This window comes from Podarcis liolepis (genome assembly GCF_965112155.1).
Source record: "Podarcis liolepis genome assembly, chromosome: 13".
Lineage (NCBI taxonomy): Eukaryota > Metazoa > Chordata > Lepidosauria > Squamata > Lacertidae > Podarcis > Podarcis liolepis.
The window spans coordinates 29,234,584-29,253,143 of record NC_139573.1 but is presented as its reverse complement, the minus strand read 5'-3'; the positions used below and the strand labels follow the sequence as shown (position 1 = coordinate 29,253,143).

The 18,560-nt window shown below is 46.8% G+C and overlaps 1 protein-coding gene across 2 annotated transcripts in view; it reads right to left on the bottom strand.

The window, feature by feature from the left end:
* ERBB2 (erb-b2 receptor tyrosine kinase 2) overlaps positions 1–18,560 on the bottom strand; it is a 54,672-nt gene that overhangs the window by 15,158 nt on the left and 20,954 nt on the right. For both annotated transcript variants that reach the window (XR_014518094.1, XM_083469445.1), the window contains exons 3-16: positions 18,136–18,322; positions 17,621–17,755; positions 16,721–16,789; positions 15,556–15,671; positions 14,059–14,200; positions 11,943–12,059; positions 10,897–11,023; positions 9,919–9,992; positions 9,448–9,538; positions 8,245–8,438; positions 7,300–7,432; positions 6,746–6,836; positions 4,537–4,697; positions 2,667–2,714 (exon numbers count right to left, since the gene is read on the bottom strand). Coding sequence is in view for 1 of the 2 variants with exons in the window: in XM_083469445.1 (XP_083325571.1) it covers positions 2,667–2,714; positions 4,537–4,697; positions 6,746–6,836; positions 7,300–7,432; positions 8,245–8,438; positions 9,448–9,538; positions 9,919–9,992; positions 10,897–11,023; positions 11,943–12,059; positions 14,059–14,200; positions 15,556–15,671; positions 16,721–16,789; positions 17,621–17,755; positions 18,136–18,322 (1,685 nt within the window). In the remaining variant the exon portion in view is untranslated. The remainder of the gene's footprint in view (positions 1–2,666; positions 2,715–4,536; positions 4,698–6,745; positions 6,837–7,299; positions 7,433–8,244; positions 8,439–9,447; positions 9,539–9,918; positions 9,993–10,896; positions 11,024–11,942; positions 12,060–14,058; positions 14,201–15,555; positions 15,672–16,720; positions 16,790–17,620; positions 17,756–18,135; positions 18,323–18,560) is intronic.

Below are 18,560 nucleotides of genomic sequence, written 5' to 3'. Positions count from 1 at the left end.
AGAGGTCAAAAAAGTAAGGACAAATTTCTTCCTGTTTGGTGTGATCTTATTGTTTATGTTAACAATGCATAACATAAGCAATCTCCTCCTTCCACTAGCCCCCCATGGCCTATAAACGGCTGTGGATGATAGAGGAATACAGGTAGAGCGCCACAAACTAAAGTTTGCTGGAAGTGCAGCTCAGCCCTGGGGAAAACAAGGGCTATCCATTGTACTGGTGTTTTTATTTTTTACAGACTAGTTATAATTCTTATTATACCAAAAGTCTGGAATGTATTGGTGATGTCTGTAGCCCTCCTCTTTGCCTTGACTTAGACATTTCATGCCTGTTTTCTGTGATGAATTTTGTTTTGTGCTTGGTTTGGCATTTTAATAACTAAAACAAATAAAGCAAAAACACCCACCGACTGATATACTGCTTAATAATCATAGTTTCAAAACACAGTGGTTCCTGCTGCTTTTTCTGTTGCATAAGGTTCTAATGTACTGTGATTCTAACCTACTCTGAGATTCTTTTAATAATGAGGAGCTAGAATTTGTTTTTTAATAATACGTTCAAAGGATTTATCTCCTAGATCTTTTAGAGCTGATGCATGTTAGTGATAAAGAGCACAGGCTGTGAGCACAAACACTGTGGTTTATGTCTCAGATCAGCCACGAATTCACCAGATGGACTGAAAATTATTTCACTTTTACGAAATTATCACTGCATTTTGTTTCCCTCTGACCTCACTCTTCTCCCCCACGCAACTACAGTGGTACCCCGCAAGACGAACGCCTCGCAAGACGGAAAACCCGCTAGACGAAAGGGTTTTCCGTTTTGGAGGCGCTTCGCAAAACGAATTTCCCTATGGGCTTGCTTCGCAAGACGAAAGCCCATAGGGAAATATCCGGGACAGCGGGGAAGCGCAGCGCGTCTTCCCCACTGTCCTCGGACCTCCTCCCGCCGCCGGGCATCGGAAGGAAGCTCAGATGCCCGGCGGGGGGGGGGGAACGTCTCCTCCCGCCGCCGCGCATCGGAACGAAGCTCCGATGCCCGGCGGGGGGGGGGGAACGTCTCCTCCCGCCGCCGCGCATCGGAACCAAGCTCCGATGCCCGGCGGGGGGGGACGTCTCCTCCCGCCGCCGCGCATCGGAACGAAGCTCCGATGCCCGGCGGGGGGGGAACGTCTCCTCCCGCCGCCGGGGATCGGAACGAAGCTCCGATGCCCGCCGGGGGGGGGGGGGAACGTCTCCTCCCGCCGCCGGGGATCGGAACGAAGCTCCGATGCCCGGCGGGGGGGGGAACGTCTCCTCCCGCCGCCGCGCATCGGAACGAAGCTCCGATGCCCGGCGGGGGGGGGGAACGTCTCCTCCCGCCGCCGCGCATCGGAACGAAGCTCCGATGCCCGGGGGGGGGGAACGTCTCCTCCCGCCGCCGCGCATCGGAACGAAGCTCCGATGCCCGGCGGGGGGGGGGGGAAACGTCTCCTCCCGCCGCCGGGGATCGGAACGAACCTCCGATGCCCGGCGGGGGGGGGAACGTCTCCTCCCGCCGCCGGGCATCGGAACGAAGCTCCGATGCCCGGCGGGGGGGGGGAACGTCTCCTCCCGCTGCCGGGGATCGGAACGAACCTCCGATGCCCGGCGGGGGGGGGGAACGTCTCCTCCCGCCGCCGCGCATCGGAACGAAGCTCCGATGCCCGGCGGGGGGGGGGGAACGTCTCCTCCCACCGCCGGGCATCGGATGGCTTTCCTGAAGACTTGGGGTGGGAGGAGGGTTTTCCTTCCCACCGCCAACATTCAGAATGCTGTTCTGAATATTGGCAGTGGGGAGGAAAAACCCTCCTCCCACGCAAGCCCCGGGAACAGAGGGAAAGCGCTGCGCGCCTTCCCCTCTGTTCCTGTACCTGTCCTGAAGGCTTGTGGTGTGGAGAAAAGCCCTTCTCCGCACCGCCAGCCTGGCAAGCGGTTTCCCTAGGAACGCATTAATTGATTTTCAATGCATTCCTATGGGAAACCGTGCTTCGCAAGACGAAAAACTCGCAAGAAGAAAAAACTTGCGGAACGAATTAATTTCGTCTTGCGAGGCACCACTGTATGTATATTTGTCTGCCAATTTGAGACTTCACGCATCTGATGAAGTGGATTCTGGCCCTCAAAAGCAAATGGCATAATAAATGTGTCAGTCTTTAGGGTGCCACAAGTTTATTGGTTTTTACTGAATAATCTCTATCTCTCCAGCGAATCTTTCCAAATTTGTGGCCATTTACTTTTTCTGTAGCACATTCAGCTCATCAGGATTATTTGCCCCGTCACAGGGACAGGAAAACATCCTTTCAAAAACAACCTTTTTTTGTAATTGAAAGCTGAGGTTTCTCAGAATACTGAATTCCCTGATCACACATATTCATGGCTCTTAGAATGCCCTTTGTGTGCCCAGAAATCTTCCATGTTCAGTAACTTCAGTAACACACAGGTATCTGAAGAAGTGTTCATGCACACGAAAGCTTACACCAAGAACAAACTTCGTTGGTCTCTAAGGTGCTACTGGACAATTTTTTTATTATTTTTTCATATATTTCAGTAACACAATACACTTTATACTTTGTATAGGCTTGCATAACATCTTGACTTCCAACGGAAGACACATGGGATATAAATGAAAATGAGCCGAAATCTAATACCTAGGTTTCTGATCCACGGGGCAGCCGCGTTCATCCCGTATTGTACACCTGGAAAAGGAAACACCAAGTTGTATCACACAACCATTTAAGAAATACCACTTCACTTGTTAAGGAGAAACAACGGGTGCCAGAACAGAATACAGCTCGCTACTTGAAAACATTTAGGCAATTTTAATTGCTTTTTCACTTTTGCATTTTTTTAACTGATTGAAACGACCGATAAATACAAAGTGTGGAGAACTAAAAGCAATCTGATTATAAAGTGTAACAAGCATAATAATGTTCAGTAGAGCAGAATGAAGGAGACGGGCAACTGAATAAAAGTTTGTTGTATGCGACAACAGCCTCACGGATGCTACTATAGCAACACCCTAGTGGTCCCAGGCCCTAAGGAAGTTAGATTGGCTTCAACCAGAGCCAGGGCCTTTTCAACTCTGGCTCCGGCCTGGTGGAACGCTCTGCCTCATGAGACCAGGGCCCTGCAGGATCTGATTTCTTTCCGCAGGGCCTGTAAGACAGAGTTGTTCCGCCTGGCCTTTGGCTTGGAGCCAATTTGATTCCCTCCCCCTCTTTCTTTTTCCTTTTCTCCTCCTGTGATGAGGCTGCTAAAATTGCAAAATTAACTGGGAAGCTTAGAAATCAAGAGGGCAAGAACTTTAAAAAAGAATGGGAAAAGTTTACAATCTATTTACAAGAACATTGTAAGCAGGTTAAAACATTAGCAGGATTTCAACCACACTTGTAAACTAACGGAAAGTATGGATAATTTGGAAGGATAAAACTTGGGACAGTATTGATATGCAGTTGTAAATATTATCATTAGGACCCATGGAAGGGATTGGTGGTGGAGGGAAGTCAGGAGATTCAGATCTTTGGATTTTGAATTGTTTTTTGTCGTATGTTTATGTTTTTAAAAAATCAAATAAAAATTATATATATAAAAAGAAGACAACTGAATAAAAGTTTGCAAGGCTTCATCAGCTTTCGGGCACATGCAGTTATCACAAGCCGTGGAAGACATTTCTAGCACCGACATTTAATGGCGGCTTTTTAAAAACAAAACAAAAAACTTTTAATTTTCGTTTGCTGACCTTGTTTCATCAAAGCCCATTTAGAGGCAGGTGGGAATGAGGACACCTTAGGCGGCAAATTTTTGGTGTCGCTCCAGGGCGGCCAAGTAAAAGGCTGACAGAAGTCAAAACGATTATGTGCTAAATTATACAGAAGGTGTGCTCTGCAGAGAGCAAACTGCTAACAGTCTTAGCATTTCTTCCTCCCCATTTCCCATCATCCACTAGGCAAAGGTGCTGGTGCCTCTTTTCCAGCAGGACCTTCTCCCCATAATCCAGAATGTGGCAGCTAGACTGGTGACTGGGAGTGGCCACTGAGACCACATAACACCGGTCCTGAAAGACCTACATTGGCTCCCAGGACTTTTCCGAGCACAAGTCAAAGTGTTGGTGCTGACCTTTAAAGCCCTAAACGGTCTCAGCCCAGTATACCTGAAGGAGCGTCTCTATCGACATTGTTCTGCCCAGACACTGAGGTCCAGCTCCGAGGGCCTTCTGGCGGTTCCCTCACTGCGAGAAGTGAAGCTACAGGGAACCAGGCAGAGGGCCTTCTCGGTAGTGGCGTCCGCCCTGTGGAACGCCCTCCCATCAGATGTCAAGGAAATAAACAACTATCCGACTTTTAGAAGGCTTCTGAAGGCAGCCCTGTTCAGGGAAGCTTTTAATATTTGATGAATTATTGTATTTTAATATTTTGTTGGAAGCCGCCCAGAGTGGTTGGGGAAACCCAGCCAGAAGGGCAGGGTATACATAAAAAAATATTATTGTTGTTGTTGTTGTTAACCATGTTGGAAACTTACGAGTGGGTGCAGTTGGTCGGGCAGATCTGACACATGCCTTCCCCATCGGGATACTTCCAGATGGGTACGAAAGAACCGTCCACCTTCACGCCGCTGGGACACTGCTCCACACAGTAGGGGCCATCTTTGTAATGGGCACAAGCCACACACTGGTCTGCGTCCTAAGGAAGGAAGAAGGACGGAAAAAGAAAAAAAGACTTTCTATAAGAAGAACAGGGGGAGGGGAATTCCTCCCTATCAGCTGTCCTGTATGGATCTGCATTCAATATCACCCTTACAACGCAGGGCGACTCGTTGCCGACATGACCCGAGACTGACATTAAAGCCAGAAACTTTGATAGGAATCTATGGATTTGGAGTCGCTGGGTCTGGGGCTGTTGCAAAGTTGCCTCAGGTGAACTGTGCTGTTCTTGCACATTTTATTACCTAACAATGGGAAAAGTTGGGTAACATGGATTTTGTAACATCGCAGGCGCATTGATTTCAATGGGCAAATTTAAGCACATGCTTAAGGCATGAGCCTCAAAGCTTTTAAGGAAGCTTCACAGCTCTTCACTTTGGCTGGATCTCACTCTGAAAAATCTAAAAGAAATGACTAGTTGTGACATTATCTTCAGTGTCTGAGGCGACAACCTCTGAATAAAGCTCGCCCAGCTTTTATCTATGATGCACGAAGTCTTTGCCAGCATGTCAGCTGATATTTGCTCTCTTGCATAATGACTATGTGGGCAGTCCTTAAGAGGAGGGATGGGCGATACTTCCATTTATTGACTGAAACCGGTATGGTGTTTGCATCGCAACACCGGTTTCAGAATTTTTGAGCTGCCGATACATCGTGGCTTCCCAGCCACCGCGATGTATCAGTGGTTCAAATTGATATACGCTGTGTTTATAAATTTATCTGTTTTAGTTTTCTGGATCTTTGTTTCTTCCTATCATTTCTATTACAAGGTTCAACTCAAATTTTTACGTAATAGCATTTCGCTAACGCATTTATGGGTCACACAGCTATTAGGTTTTGTGTGTATAAAGACTGATGATTGAGTTTATTTAAGTTTTATTACCCTCGACTTTTCTCATTTTATGTTACAAAATAGAAACATCCATCAAAACATCAAGAAGGCAGAAAAACCCAGAAAAACCTGTGGTAAGAGGACCATTAATTTTTTTCTGTAAAGCCGTGACATAATTTAGCTGGAAGGAATGCAAACAAGCACACCTTTCCTGTTAATAATTTATCTCTGGTATTTCATAGCCACCTGGTTTAAAAACAAGCCTGTTTGAAAACGAGCCTGAGGAATTCTCCCTTAATATTTGGATACAGGTGACATGAGAAGACAGAACAGGTGAAACTTCCCCACTGACCTGCTCCACAGATTCAACTGCATGGATTCATAGCTCGTTTTAAAGGAAGGAGCCTGTAGCAAAGACATGGGAACCCCATGGCCCTCAAGACTCTAACCCCCAGCAGCCTCAGCCACCATGGCCCATGGCTGGGAATTATGGGGTTTGTAGTCCAACAACTTTGGAAAAGACACCTTGCTATATTGAGCAATGGTTTTTCCACATTTTATTCCAGCATACATGGGAATTCCTCAGAAGCTTATTTTAAAGCATTTTTTGTTATGTTCTTTAGTGGGGAAAAACCCAGAACCTTCCAGAGTCGCTTATTAGATCAGTAATTAGACAGTACCCACCCGCAAGTTCATAATCTAAAAGGCACGACACACAAGGAAAAATGAATGGGGAAGGAGGAGGGCGGAAGCCAATTCAGAACCAGTTATTTATCATTACAGTCACTGGTGCAGCCATGGGGAGCACTGGATCAATTGGCTTGGCAGCCAGAACTACTCAGATCAGCATGGGGAGACTGGATCCACAAGCCACCATTTTAATTTCCGACAATACCACAGCACTGCTCTGGGGCATTGTGGGAAATGTAAATGGTGGCTTCCAGAGGAGGAAAAATTAATGGAGGGCCAAGGCAGACCTGCCAGGACAGCAGATGCCAGTTCTGGTCATTCTTTTTGTGCACATAGGGTGACAAGAAACATAAGCAGGGTGTGTGTGTGTGTGTGTGTGTGTGTGTGTGTGTGTGTGTGTGTTAGAGCAGATGAAAAGATACTTTATGGATAGACAACTTGATGTGGAAAGGCGAGGAAGTCAGAATAAAGCGAGGGCCTCAGCAGCCTTCAGTCCCTGCCCTTACCGATCCATTGCAGGACTCTGTCCCGTTTTGGGGCAAGCACTCGGAATGGCATGGAAGGCACCGTGTCCCGTTGATGTATTCCCGGAACTCTCTGTAGGAGAAGGAATTGCAAAGTCAGGTCAATCCAAAATTTAGGCAGCTTCCAGTTTTTCTCCTCCCAGCTTTCCTTAACTTCCTGGAATGTCATGGATTGGCAATCCATCATCTGCACTTCTCATCACAGTAACTTCTACTAGGGCTGCATTTTATCTGTTCTATAAAATTTGGTGGTGACAGATGGATGTTTCAAAAAAGAAGAAAAACAAGGAGGTGATATGTATGCTATTTTCACACCTCTTCCATGTACCCTGAAAGCACAGAATTTAGTCAACAACACAGAACCCAACACTAAGAAAATGTAGCTTTCTATATATATAAACATAGCAAGTGTCTCTAGACCTTAATGTGGCTAAACAATGTATTTTCTACATAGCACTCCCAGAGCCATTAAGTTGCTCCTTATCTGAATTCTGGACAGACAGGGCTCCTGGTCTGCTTTCCCCATGATCACATACCCATCCAGAAGGCTGCAGTTTTTAACACATTCATTCCCACGCAGAAACCCAATGCAGGACATGCACTGAGTCCCACCAGGTCCCCAGCAGTGCCCCTTGGAGCAGAGGGGGGAGCAACTCTGGTCTTCGTGTACTGTGGAGAAGAAGACATAGGAATGTATGCATTTGTTACCTGTTCTTTTGCTACCATCAAAGGCATGGAGGAAGACAAGTCATTTTGTTCAACTCTTGATGGCCTCACTGCGAGCTGCCCAAGCTAACATTGCGCTGAGTAACCCTGAATTCTTATGCATTTGCTCACAAAGAGCTCATATATGGAGTCCCTAAATTCTCCTATCCGCACAGGATTTTTCATAAGCCTGGCAAAGGGGTTCACTTCCCTCCCCCCCCCCACAACACCAGATTGTTAAAAAGTGGCTCCCAGATTGGAAGATTGTGGAGAGGGGGCCTAATAATAATAACAATAACAATGTGGTGCCTTCCATGGTTCCAGTTACAGATAGGTAGCCGTGTTGGTCTGCCATAGTCAAAATAAAAAAATTCCTTCCAGTAGCACCTTAAACACCAACTAAGTTAGTTCTTGGTATGAGCTTTCGTGTGCATGGTATCTGAAGAAGTGTGCATGCACACGAAAGCTCATACCAAGAACTAACTTAGTTGGTCTTTAAGGTGCTACTGGAAGGAATTTTTTTATTTTAACAATAACAATAAAAATAATAATTTATTTATAACCCACCCCCAGCCACTCTGGGCGGCTTCCAACAAAATATTAAAAGTACAATAAAGCACCAAACATTAAAAACTTCCTTAAACAGGGCTGCCTTCAGATGTCTTCTAAAAATCAGATAGCTGTTTATTTCCTTGATATCTGAAGGGAGGGCATTCCACAGGGCGGGCCCTCTGCCTGGTTCCCTGTAGCCATAGCAGTAGGTGCCACACACTTACTACACTCGGGGTTGTTGTCATTCTGGAACAAGGTCTGCCGAGGGTTCTTGAAGATGGCTTCCCAAGGAACGTTCTGGATGAAGCAAAGGTTGGGGTTGTGGTGAATCAGGACCATTCCGCTGCTGATCTCTTGCAGCGAACGCAGGCCAAAGGAGGAGATGTTGAGGTTTTGCAATGTCAGAGAATAGACTCCGCTGCCAAAAGAAAAGAAAAAAAACAGGCTCCCCAATCAGGAAGAAGAGAAGAAGCCCTAAAATAGCGATTTTATTTGTCTATCCCTGCCGTGCTGAAGTAGATACTGACTGGCCCAGTGAGGGACTCGTTTAACAACCTGTCTTGTTTTGTGGCATTTCAAGTAATATAATTTCAGGAACTTCAGTTAGTATGAAGGGTGTAGGTTTTAAAATAAGTAAGATATTCAGGCATCTTTTTGCTGTACCTGAGGATATTACTTCCAACTTCTTCCTTTTCATGTAAGGAAGGAAAGATGGCTGGCGCAGGGCAGAAACCGTGGCAGGATGAAGTGCTTTAGTGAGGGATTACAAAGCAGAGGGTTCTCTCCGCTCTACCTACCACATGGCAGGTGTGTGAGGGGAATGGAGAGGGAGAGGAAGTTACATTGTGTAGGCCTGAAGTTTTTATGGTTTATTTGGATACCCTCCGACCTTTCATCAGAAGGTGAGAGGCAAGCCCTCCACTCGCTGAGTGTTTCTGCAGGATCAGCCTCCATCTCTGGAGGGGTTTCCCTTCAGCAGGAAATGCCAGTTCAGAGATCCCCTTAGGAGAGACAATGGGAAACCCAGGTTTCCTCTGAGCGACCCTGAGCTTTCTTGACCAAGTGACAGAAGTTCCACACTGCCTTGTGCACGTTAACAGTGAATATTTGGAATATGGTGGCAAGCTGACAACCAGCAGGAAGCCTTTGACAAAGTCAAGACGACAGACACACACAACTACCAACATTCACTGGACTTGATAACTGGTAAAAAGAGGGACGAGATATATCCTGTTAGATCTGGAGAGCGACAAAATGCATTGGGGTTTGACAGCATTTATGCAAGTAAATAGAGACAGCTCGCTTACAGCCATCTCGTGAGTTAGTAGCAGAGGCAAGCTCAGATGCTGGAATCCTTGATTGATAGTTCAGTCTTTTAGCCGTTGCAATCTAAGCTATTTCTGCCCCAATCCTGGGAGGGTGCTTACTTGTAAAGGGCTCGTCCCCGGATCACTTGAAGGTTCTGGAAAGGGTTTAAGTCCATGAGAGACTCCGGCCAGGATTCAATATAGAGGAAGCCTATGCAAAACACAAAGTTAGGACCATTCAGCGGAGGATGAGGGCACCTGATTCATTTATCACTTGTATATCCAACTTTTCCTCCAAGGAGCTCAAGGTGGCATTCATGGTTTTCTTCCTCCCCATTTTATCCTTGCAACAACCTTGCGAGGAAGGTCAGACTGAGAGACTGTGACTAGGCCCAACGTCACCCAGTGAGCTTCGTGGCTGAGTAGAGATTTGAACCCTGGTCTCCCAGGTCCTAGTCCGACACTCTAACCACTGAACCACACTGGCTCCCTTAATTATGCTATTCCGTAACAACAAACAACCCCTTTGCCTGGGACTTGGAGGCAGGGTTGTGGGGGCCAAGGCTACCTAGAAATAAAATTCTTACGTACCTGTTAGATCCTTCAGGTTCTCAAAGACTTTGAGCTGCTTGGGATCAAGGGGCGGAGTATCAGAGGCAGGATCCCTGGACAGAAAGGAAGGAAACTGCATTGGTGAGAAATGAAATAAACAGACACACTTCACATCCTCTTGCTATTATTACTGCACTCTTTGTAACTTGAGCGATGGCTACTTTAATTTTGGTTCTACACAGTTGGTGAAAATGTGGCCAAAATATTTTACGCACCACATGCTATTCTGAGTGGAATCACCTCAGCATTTCTCACAAGGAAACTCTGCTGTGGACAAAAGCCAGCCCTGGTGCTTCCTTTTTTTAAAAAAATACATTTATTTGATTTTAGAAATATAAAATTATAACAATACAACCATACAGATCCACATTTACAGATTCCTTCAAATCTCTGGACTTCCCACCGTCTCCTCCATGGGTCCTACTATCAAACCTTTTCTACAGCATCTTTTCCAATATTCTATATTTAATACAACTCCACTGTCTCCCTAGTACTTGCTACTTTACAAGTGTTATTGCAATCCTGCTAATGCTTTCATCTGTTTACAGTAGTCTCCAAGATAAATTATAATTTTTTTCCATTCTCTGTTAAGGTTTTGGTCTTCTTGGTTCTCGAGCTTTCCAGTCAGTTCTGCCATTTCAGCATACTCCAACAGTTAAATCTGCCATTTTTCTCCAGTAGGGACTTTATCTTCTTTCCATCTCCAGCCCTTGTGCTTCCGAGTCTACTTGTTCCCAATACCAGAAGGCATTCACATCTCGTGGTTTGATTTCCATGGCCACCATTTTTCTTATATACCCCAGAGCCTAAATCGTTCCAACTTCCTCCACTTCTTTCCCTTTTTTATAAACACTCCCATAGCCCTTCCAAAGCTAAAACCTCACATGGCACAATTACAAGGATGTCTTGAGCAAACTGATGCTACATCCTTTACACCTAAAGCTCACTGTTACTCACCCTGCAAAAGTCTCCGGCAGAAAGGCCAAGCTGCCGAAGATCTTGGTGCAGCCGGCAAAGTGGTGGATGTTGGAGGCGTTGACGGCACGAACCCCTTTCAGGAAATCCATCCCCAAACCGTAGCAGACTGAGAGATGGGGGGGCGGGGGAGGGAAGAGAATGTGCATATGAGTCTACAAACATCATCACAACCATGATGCAGAGCAGACAATGGGAACAACACAGAACCTTTGGGCTAAAGGGCCGAAAGAAAGGCTAACTCAGGCATAGGCAAACTCCGGCCCTCCAGATGTTTGGGACTACAATTCCCATCATCCCTAGCTAACAGGACCAGTGGTCAGGGATGATGGGAACTGTAGTCCCAAACATCTGGAGGGCCAGAGTTTGCCTATGCCTGGGCTAACCCAAGTCCTTCTTGGGTGTTGAATGCACCAGTTGCAACCCCTGGTGGCCAAGGAAGAGCCACGACCCCAAAAATCAGGGTGACTCGCCTGCTGAATACCTACAAATGCGATTCCTGAAACGGCTGCAAAGCTGGTGAGCAAAGCCAAGGGAGTCAAGGATAGGGTCAGAATACTCAGGGGGTAGAATAAGTTAAAACCAAAACTTTGAAGACAGCACAAATCGGTTTCAACATTTGCAACTGTTTGCATAAACAAGCCTTTTGCCTTCCTGGTTTTGGACTGGCTAGGGATGATGAGAGTGGCAGTCCAAGATATCTGGAGGACACCGAAGTGGGGAAAGCTGCCATAAGCCTTCTCTACAACATTGGCCATTTCTACGGGCAACAGGAACGAGAGACAGGTAACAAAGTAGTATAGCATCCCATACCTGCGTCCCCATATATATCCCTCCCCCTCGTGCCAAATATCTCCATGCGACGAAGGAGGGCATACCCTACAAGTGCTGCTGGTACCCCAGGTTCTCAGAAGGACTTGTCTGGTGGGCGTACACAATGTGATGCCAAGACTGATGCATCATGGGAAAAGTCAGAGTCTTCCTGGAAACAGTGTTTCTCCCTCCACTGGCCAATTCCCAGCTCTTACCTTTGGGACACGGCTTGTTGCACTTCTCGCACTTTTGCATGGTGCCCACGCTCACCTCCTGACTGGTCTGAGGGCACACCAAAGTACAGGACCCAACCTCTGCAGCCAAGTAGTTATCTGTAATTCAGAACAGCAGGAAGTGAACAACAGCCTGGAATCAGTATTTCTTTTCTTTAATTACAAAAAAACCCACTGCATAAGGACGGTGCGGCAACAAGGCAGATTATAGCAATACGTACACCATCCTCCGTTCACTTATACGCTGTTTTCCCATGGGAAAGCATGCTCAAAGCAGCTTGCAACAACAGCAAAAGAGCCCCCGCTGCCAATATGTTTCTCATGTACCGCAACAGCCTGACCATTAAATCCTCACCTGTATCCCATGTCCATCAGGTTATACCTCATCACATGGGTAGGCAAACTAAGGCCTGGGGGCCGAATCCGGCCCAATCGCCTTCTAAATCCAGCCCGCAGACCGTCCAGGAATCAGCGTGTTTGACATGAGCAGAATGTGTGCTTTTATTTAAAATGCATTTCTGGGTTATTTGTGGGACATAGGAATTCCTTCTTCTTTTTTTCAAAATATAGTCCGGCCCCCAACAAGGTCTGAGGGACAGTGGACTGGCCCCCTGCTGAAAAATTTTGCTGACCCCTGTCATATCACAGTCTCGTTCTGGTCCATCTCCCTCCACCCAAGTTCTTAAAAAGAATTTTGGGAAGCCATTTTGCTTCATGTAATTGGGAGAAAATAACACCTCCATTGCAATGATCCTTCAGAAGGGAGTTGCTGCCAAGAGCATTTTTGTGCAAGTGTCTTTTGATGCACTGAATAGACTGAAAGTTTATGAGTCATGGCGGAGGGGAGAGCATGTGTACAAATTCATCAGGGCTTTTTTTGTTTTGTTGCTATTTTGTTAATGTTTTGTTATTGTTTTATAGATATGAATGCTATCATACTTTGTGAATCCTATATATATTTTTGGGGGGTGTAACTGTGACGTTCAGCTTATTTTTTAGTTGTTTTGTTAATAGTGTTACATCGATGGTAACTGTTCTATTTGCAATATGTGATTGTTTTAAGTATTCTATACAATTTATGCTGTGTTTGCGATGTTCCATTATGTTATTTTTATCTTTTGTTTGTAACCCACTGTCAGGGAAGAGTTAGAAGTTTTCAGTTTCTCAGAGGGAGAAAGCATTCGCCAAGGGGGGAAGGAGAGCAGTGACTCCAATAGAAGAGAGCAAGAGGAACAACAGGGAGGGACTGGCTGTTCCCAGGAAAGGCAAGGGATAAGTTCTAGCTCAGATTCGGAGGAGGGGAGATACAAGCCAGCTCTAGCCAGGAGGTTAGAAAAAAGAGCGGGAAAGCGAAGGGAAGAGCGCCTTCGCCATTTTGAGAGTGGCTGGTCATGGAGAAGCAGAGCTCAGAAGGTATCTGAAAGAAGTGACTCTGAGGAATAATAGTTAAGAACCGTTTATAAGATTGTTTTGTTAATACGCAATAAAAAGTTTTATAAAAGAACAAGAAGCGTTTGTGTGGTGATCTGAAGAGGACAACGACCAGTCCTGACAGCCACATTGGGATTTATTTGAATAAAAAGAGGCATAGAAATAGAATTTTAAAAAACCACACATTTCGGGGCATTTTTCTTTATAGAGAAAGGGGGGAAACAAAGGCCAAGTTCTCACTGAGGTGGTAAACCAATATCAGGATTATACCACCGCTGAATGCAGACAACTGTTCAAATGACTGAAAGCACCACCATTTTACATATGTGTCTGTGTGTCTACTGCTATTTTCTGTGCTGTTTTCAACCGTTTTTAAGAGGTGTTTGTACGTTGCCTTTTTCATGTTGTGTGTGTGGGGAAATTAAAATACTAGCAACTGGCATACATGAAAGGAATATTCTGTGTGCTGGAGTACTCAGTCATGTGCCTTTGGCTCCCAGGGAGAAGGGATTTGAGGCAAAACACAGCCTCGTCTCCATAGCTAAGGACTAAACAGAAGATAGCAACTATCCCAGGGCATTTTCAGTTCCAAAAATCCTGCACACATACCGCAACCCCAATAACATATACATGCACAAAACAAAAGGGATAATAATAAGAGCCTTACAAGGGCATTCAGCAACACAAGTTGCTCCAAAAGTGTACCGTCCATTTGGATTGGGCAGATGTTCGTAGGTGTCTGGATTGTAGTTGAAGAGAAGTGGGCAATGCAATTCACAAATCCCGCTGTGGTTGAAGTGCAGGCAGGCCTGGAGAAACGGAAAGGTGGCAAGTCCTTATTTTTCTGTTTTTAAAGGCACGCACACTTTGAGAACTTTCACATAGGAAGAACCCCACTGAACACTCAGGGGCCACCTTAGAAAGTGAGTCGCTTGGATCAGAAGCAACCAAGTTTCCGCGGCCCCACAAAGGCTAACAAAATTCTTTGTGGCAATGAACTTCCGAAGCCGTTCTTTTCATGGTCCAAGCCTGTAGAACCAGCCTCTGCACCCACATCCAAATGGGGACAAATTCTGGGGCAGCACTACAGGGTTTCATTTCTTTTTAGGGGGGAGGGGAGCGCTGCAGCTTTATGGCATCTTTGTAATATTTGTTTTATTTACAATGCACAATATACACAGTATAAATGGAAGTACAGTCGTACCTTGGTAGTCGAACGCCTTAGTTGTCGAACAAATTGGCTCCTGAACGTCGCAAGCCCAGAAGTGAGTGTTACGGTTTGCAAATGTTTTTTGGAAGCCGAACGTCTGACGCGGCTTCTGATTGGGTACAGGAATCTCCTGTAGCCAATTGGAAGCCGTGCCTTGGTTTCCGAACCGTTTCGGGAGTCGAACAGACTCCCAGAATGGATTAAATTCGAGAACCAAGGTACAATTGTAAAACGGGCACTCTTGCTACAGGCAGTGTTGCTCAGTGAGCAGCCCTCACCTGAAGGCTGTATCCCCAATACCATCCAGAAATTATTTCCTCAGCTGGAAGAAACCTGTCTCTGCCTCTCTTTGTTGATTTAAACTCCAGAATCAACCCCTCTCTCTCTCTCTTACTTACACACACACATACATAAACACGCAACAAGTAGTTGATTCAGACTCCTCCCCTGCAGATGAACTGCCCATTCAAAAACAAACAATCATTTAACCATTCACTTCCTTCATCAGCTGGCTAACACCCCACCTTTGTCAGGTAAGAGGCTAATAATAACAATAACAATAACAATAACAATAACAATAATAATAATAATGTACCCCACCCATCTGACTGGGTTGCCCCAGTCACTCTGAGCGGCTTCCAGCAGGAACAAAAACATGATACAAAATTAAACATTAAAAACTTCCTTATGCAGGGCTGCCTTCAGATGTCTTCAAAAGCCAGTCAACTCCAGATCCCAACAAGCTCTGCTCACGATCACCAGATTCAACAGGAATCTGCTCCTTGCCTTTTGGGTTCCGCCAGGGCTCCACCCCTGTTTTGCTCCGGCTCCGGCTCCAATACAGGTTGGGTGTGTGAGAGAAGTAAATGTTTGTGTTTTTTTCTGGCAATCAGAATACTTGACAGCGCGTCTGATAAATGAGAAACGAGAACCCCAGGGCGCGCACACACTCACCAGGCAGTCGGAGTGTTTGGGTCCCGTGCAGCCGGCTGCACACTGCTCGTGGCAACAATCCGTTGGGTGTCTCCCTTTACACCTTGCACAGCTGCTGGCGCAGACTGTGCTTGTCACTGCCGGTGGGGGGGAGGGGGGACAAAGAGAAAAACAGAAAAGTCAGAGGCACAGAAGCTCCTTCATCAAACACAAGAGGGATCTCGTACCCTCTGAACTGACAGCTTGCAAAAAGGGAGGTGCCAGCAGCAGCAGCTGCTTGGGCTGCCACATAAATGCCAGGTGACAGCAGTGTGAGAGGAAAATAAGGCACGCCACAGCTACACTAGGGGACAACCCAGGTTGTTGCAACAGGCTAGGAAACTTAAGAGGGAGAAAGAGGTGCCTTTGAGAGAACAGGAGAAGCGGGGATGCCAGGGAGTTTTGTGGGACAGGGGAGAGCTAAGCAGAAGTCTAACTCCCTGAGCAAATAACAGAGGACCTCTCAAGGCTTTGCTTTAGAGACATGCTCAGATGCACTCTTCTCAGATGTACTCTTCCCACCTCCTTCCCCAAACTGGGAAAGTGCTAACTAGGCTTTGGAAGAAAGCAGGAGGGAATCCAGGACTCTGTCAGAACCCTCACGTCTCCTTCCAAAAGCCCAGTGTCTCCCTTACCCAGCTTTGGAATGGCAGCATGAGGGCTGGGGGGGGGGGCGTCAAATGTTGCCAAGGGCCGCCAAAAAGGCCTCGAGGGCCGCACGGCCCACCCTGATCTACGTCAAGGATGGACGTCTGGCCCTCTGTCTGGCCCTTGGGACTCTCCTCAGGCCGCAGCCCTGCTTTGCTTAACGGTTCCCGTCTGCCTGAAATGCATATCTGAACTCTGACGTGCCTCTTGTTCATCTGGATGGGTGGAAAGAGGGGTGTGCACAAGTGTGCAGAAATGAGCCTACAGTACAATTCACACTTGTTGCTCCTCCCACTTTTAGCATCGGCCCTGCCCACCACTGACATGTGGCCCTCGAATGATTGCATGGAAAGGAATGCGGCGCTCAGGCTGGGGGAGACAAAATGGCGACTCATCCGCCATTCTACACGCAAATTACGCACTCCAAAGCTGTTAAGAGATACTGTGTAAAACCTGCATGTTTTAGTGTAGCCCAGATCCCAAGAAGCCCGATACTCACATGTTTGACAGCTCCCTTTTCCTTCTCCCCAGCAGTGGCCATTGAGGCATATTCTTTGGCAGTCGGGGCCTGAGGAGTGGGGAAAATAGACACTTTCTTAAAAGCAGGGTGGTCCTCACCAAATATTCCTGTATTCTATTTGTTACAGTGGCTTTTCTCACAGAGCAAATCAGAGCACCTTAGGTCAAAACCAATTAAGAACCTCCAATAAGAATCTAAAGCACAGATAAAAGGTAGGACTTTCTGATCCTACCCAACTAAAACGGGCCGCAATGCCACCCTTCAGATTACAAGCCAAGAACACAGGTAAAGAGATAAACCTTTGCCTAAAAATAGATCAAGATAACACCGGGTGAAAGCATTTCACAAGCAGGGGGCCACCACTGAAAAGGCCCACTCTCACGTTGCCACCCTCCGAGTCTCCCATGGAAGCAGCACACAAAGAGGGGCCTCAGGTGATGATTGCAGGGTCCGGGTTGGTTCATGTGAGATAGTAATTGAGGGACTGGGGCCCCAAGCTGCATAATTGCCTTCTAGGACAAAACTGAGCTTGCGAACTAATGGGTGGACAGTGTTGTCGTGCCAGAACTGGCATTATATGTTCAGACTGCCCTGCCTCGGTTGACAATCTGGCTGCTGAATCTGCACCAGCAATCTCCAAATCGTCTTCAAAGGCAGCCCCATGTTTGGTGTGTTGCAGTGGTCCGATTTAGAGGTTAGAATAGGTGGAGACATGAAAATCAAAGGAGTAGAAGCAGACTTCAAAGGCCTCTGGCATGTGCCAACGAAGGAAGAATGAGCAGCGAGGAATATGTGTTTGCCATGGTATTGTGGGAGAGCATTTCGGTGCAGAATTCTATAACCCCAACACAGCCCAGCAGCCAAACAAGGTTCGCTTACAGATCCGACGGCGACGGCTGCTGATCTCCGTGTAGTTCTGCTGGTTGTGTTTGTGGAAAATGGCCCCCCAGTGGATGGTCTCCTGGAAGCACAGCTGGGGGTTTTCGTCTACAATCACACCACCCTTCAAGATCTCTGAAAAGAAATTGGGGGAGAGAAAGGGACAGTAAAGAGCAATGCATAAAAGACTTGTTTTAATTTGCTTTGTTTTCTTTGTTTTTATTATTTCTATGGCTTAGATTGTGGCCTACTTCCAAGTCCAGGAGGACTTTAGCAAATGCTGGAATAAACAAAACTCGGAACATTTCTATGGCACCCTGGGAGTGTCTGAAGGACCTTCACTTGCATTTTTTCATTGTAATGCTTACAATAGCCCTGACTCTCGTATTACTGAGAAGGGAAGAGGGGAGAGGAGGAGATTCAAATGGGGACACGTCTGAATTTGTAGCTCAGTTGAGTAGGCAGATCGGGTTCTTTCAGGTCCCCGTCGCCTTTTCATGCCCCTCCTTCCATACCTGTCAGATCCAACATGCCCAGCTCCTGAAGCCCCACATCCCCGCTGGGGTCGGTGTTGTTGAGGACAGCCAGAGCATACTTTTCCTCGTACAGCTGGGTCCCACGAATGATCAGGAGGCTTTCCAGCTGCAAGTGGCGCACGTGGTTCTTGGCAATCAGCACATATCCCTGGACCTCTCTGATGTCCTAGAGACAGACAGACAGACAGACAGACAGAAACGGTGAGAAGCCAAGAAAAGAGGAGAGAGGAATCCTCCTTGCACGGCATGCTAAGTTGTCCAAAGGCCACCCAGGGGCGGAACCGCCCATCCTTACGGAGAGTCGGTGTGGTGACTCAAACCTGAGTTCCCAGTTCTGGCTGGACTACAACTCCCATCATCCCTAGCTAGCAGGACCTGGGGCCAGGGATGATGGGAGCTGTAGT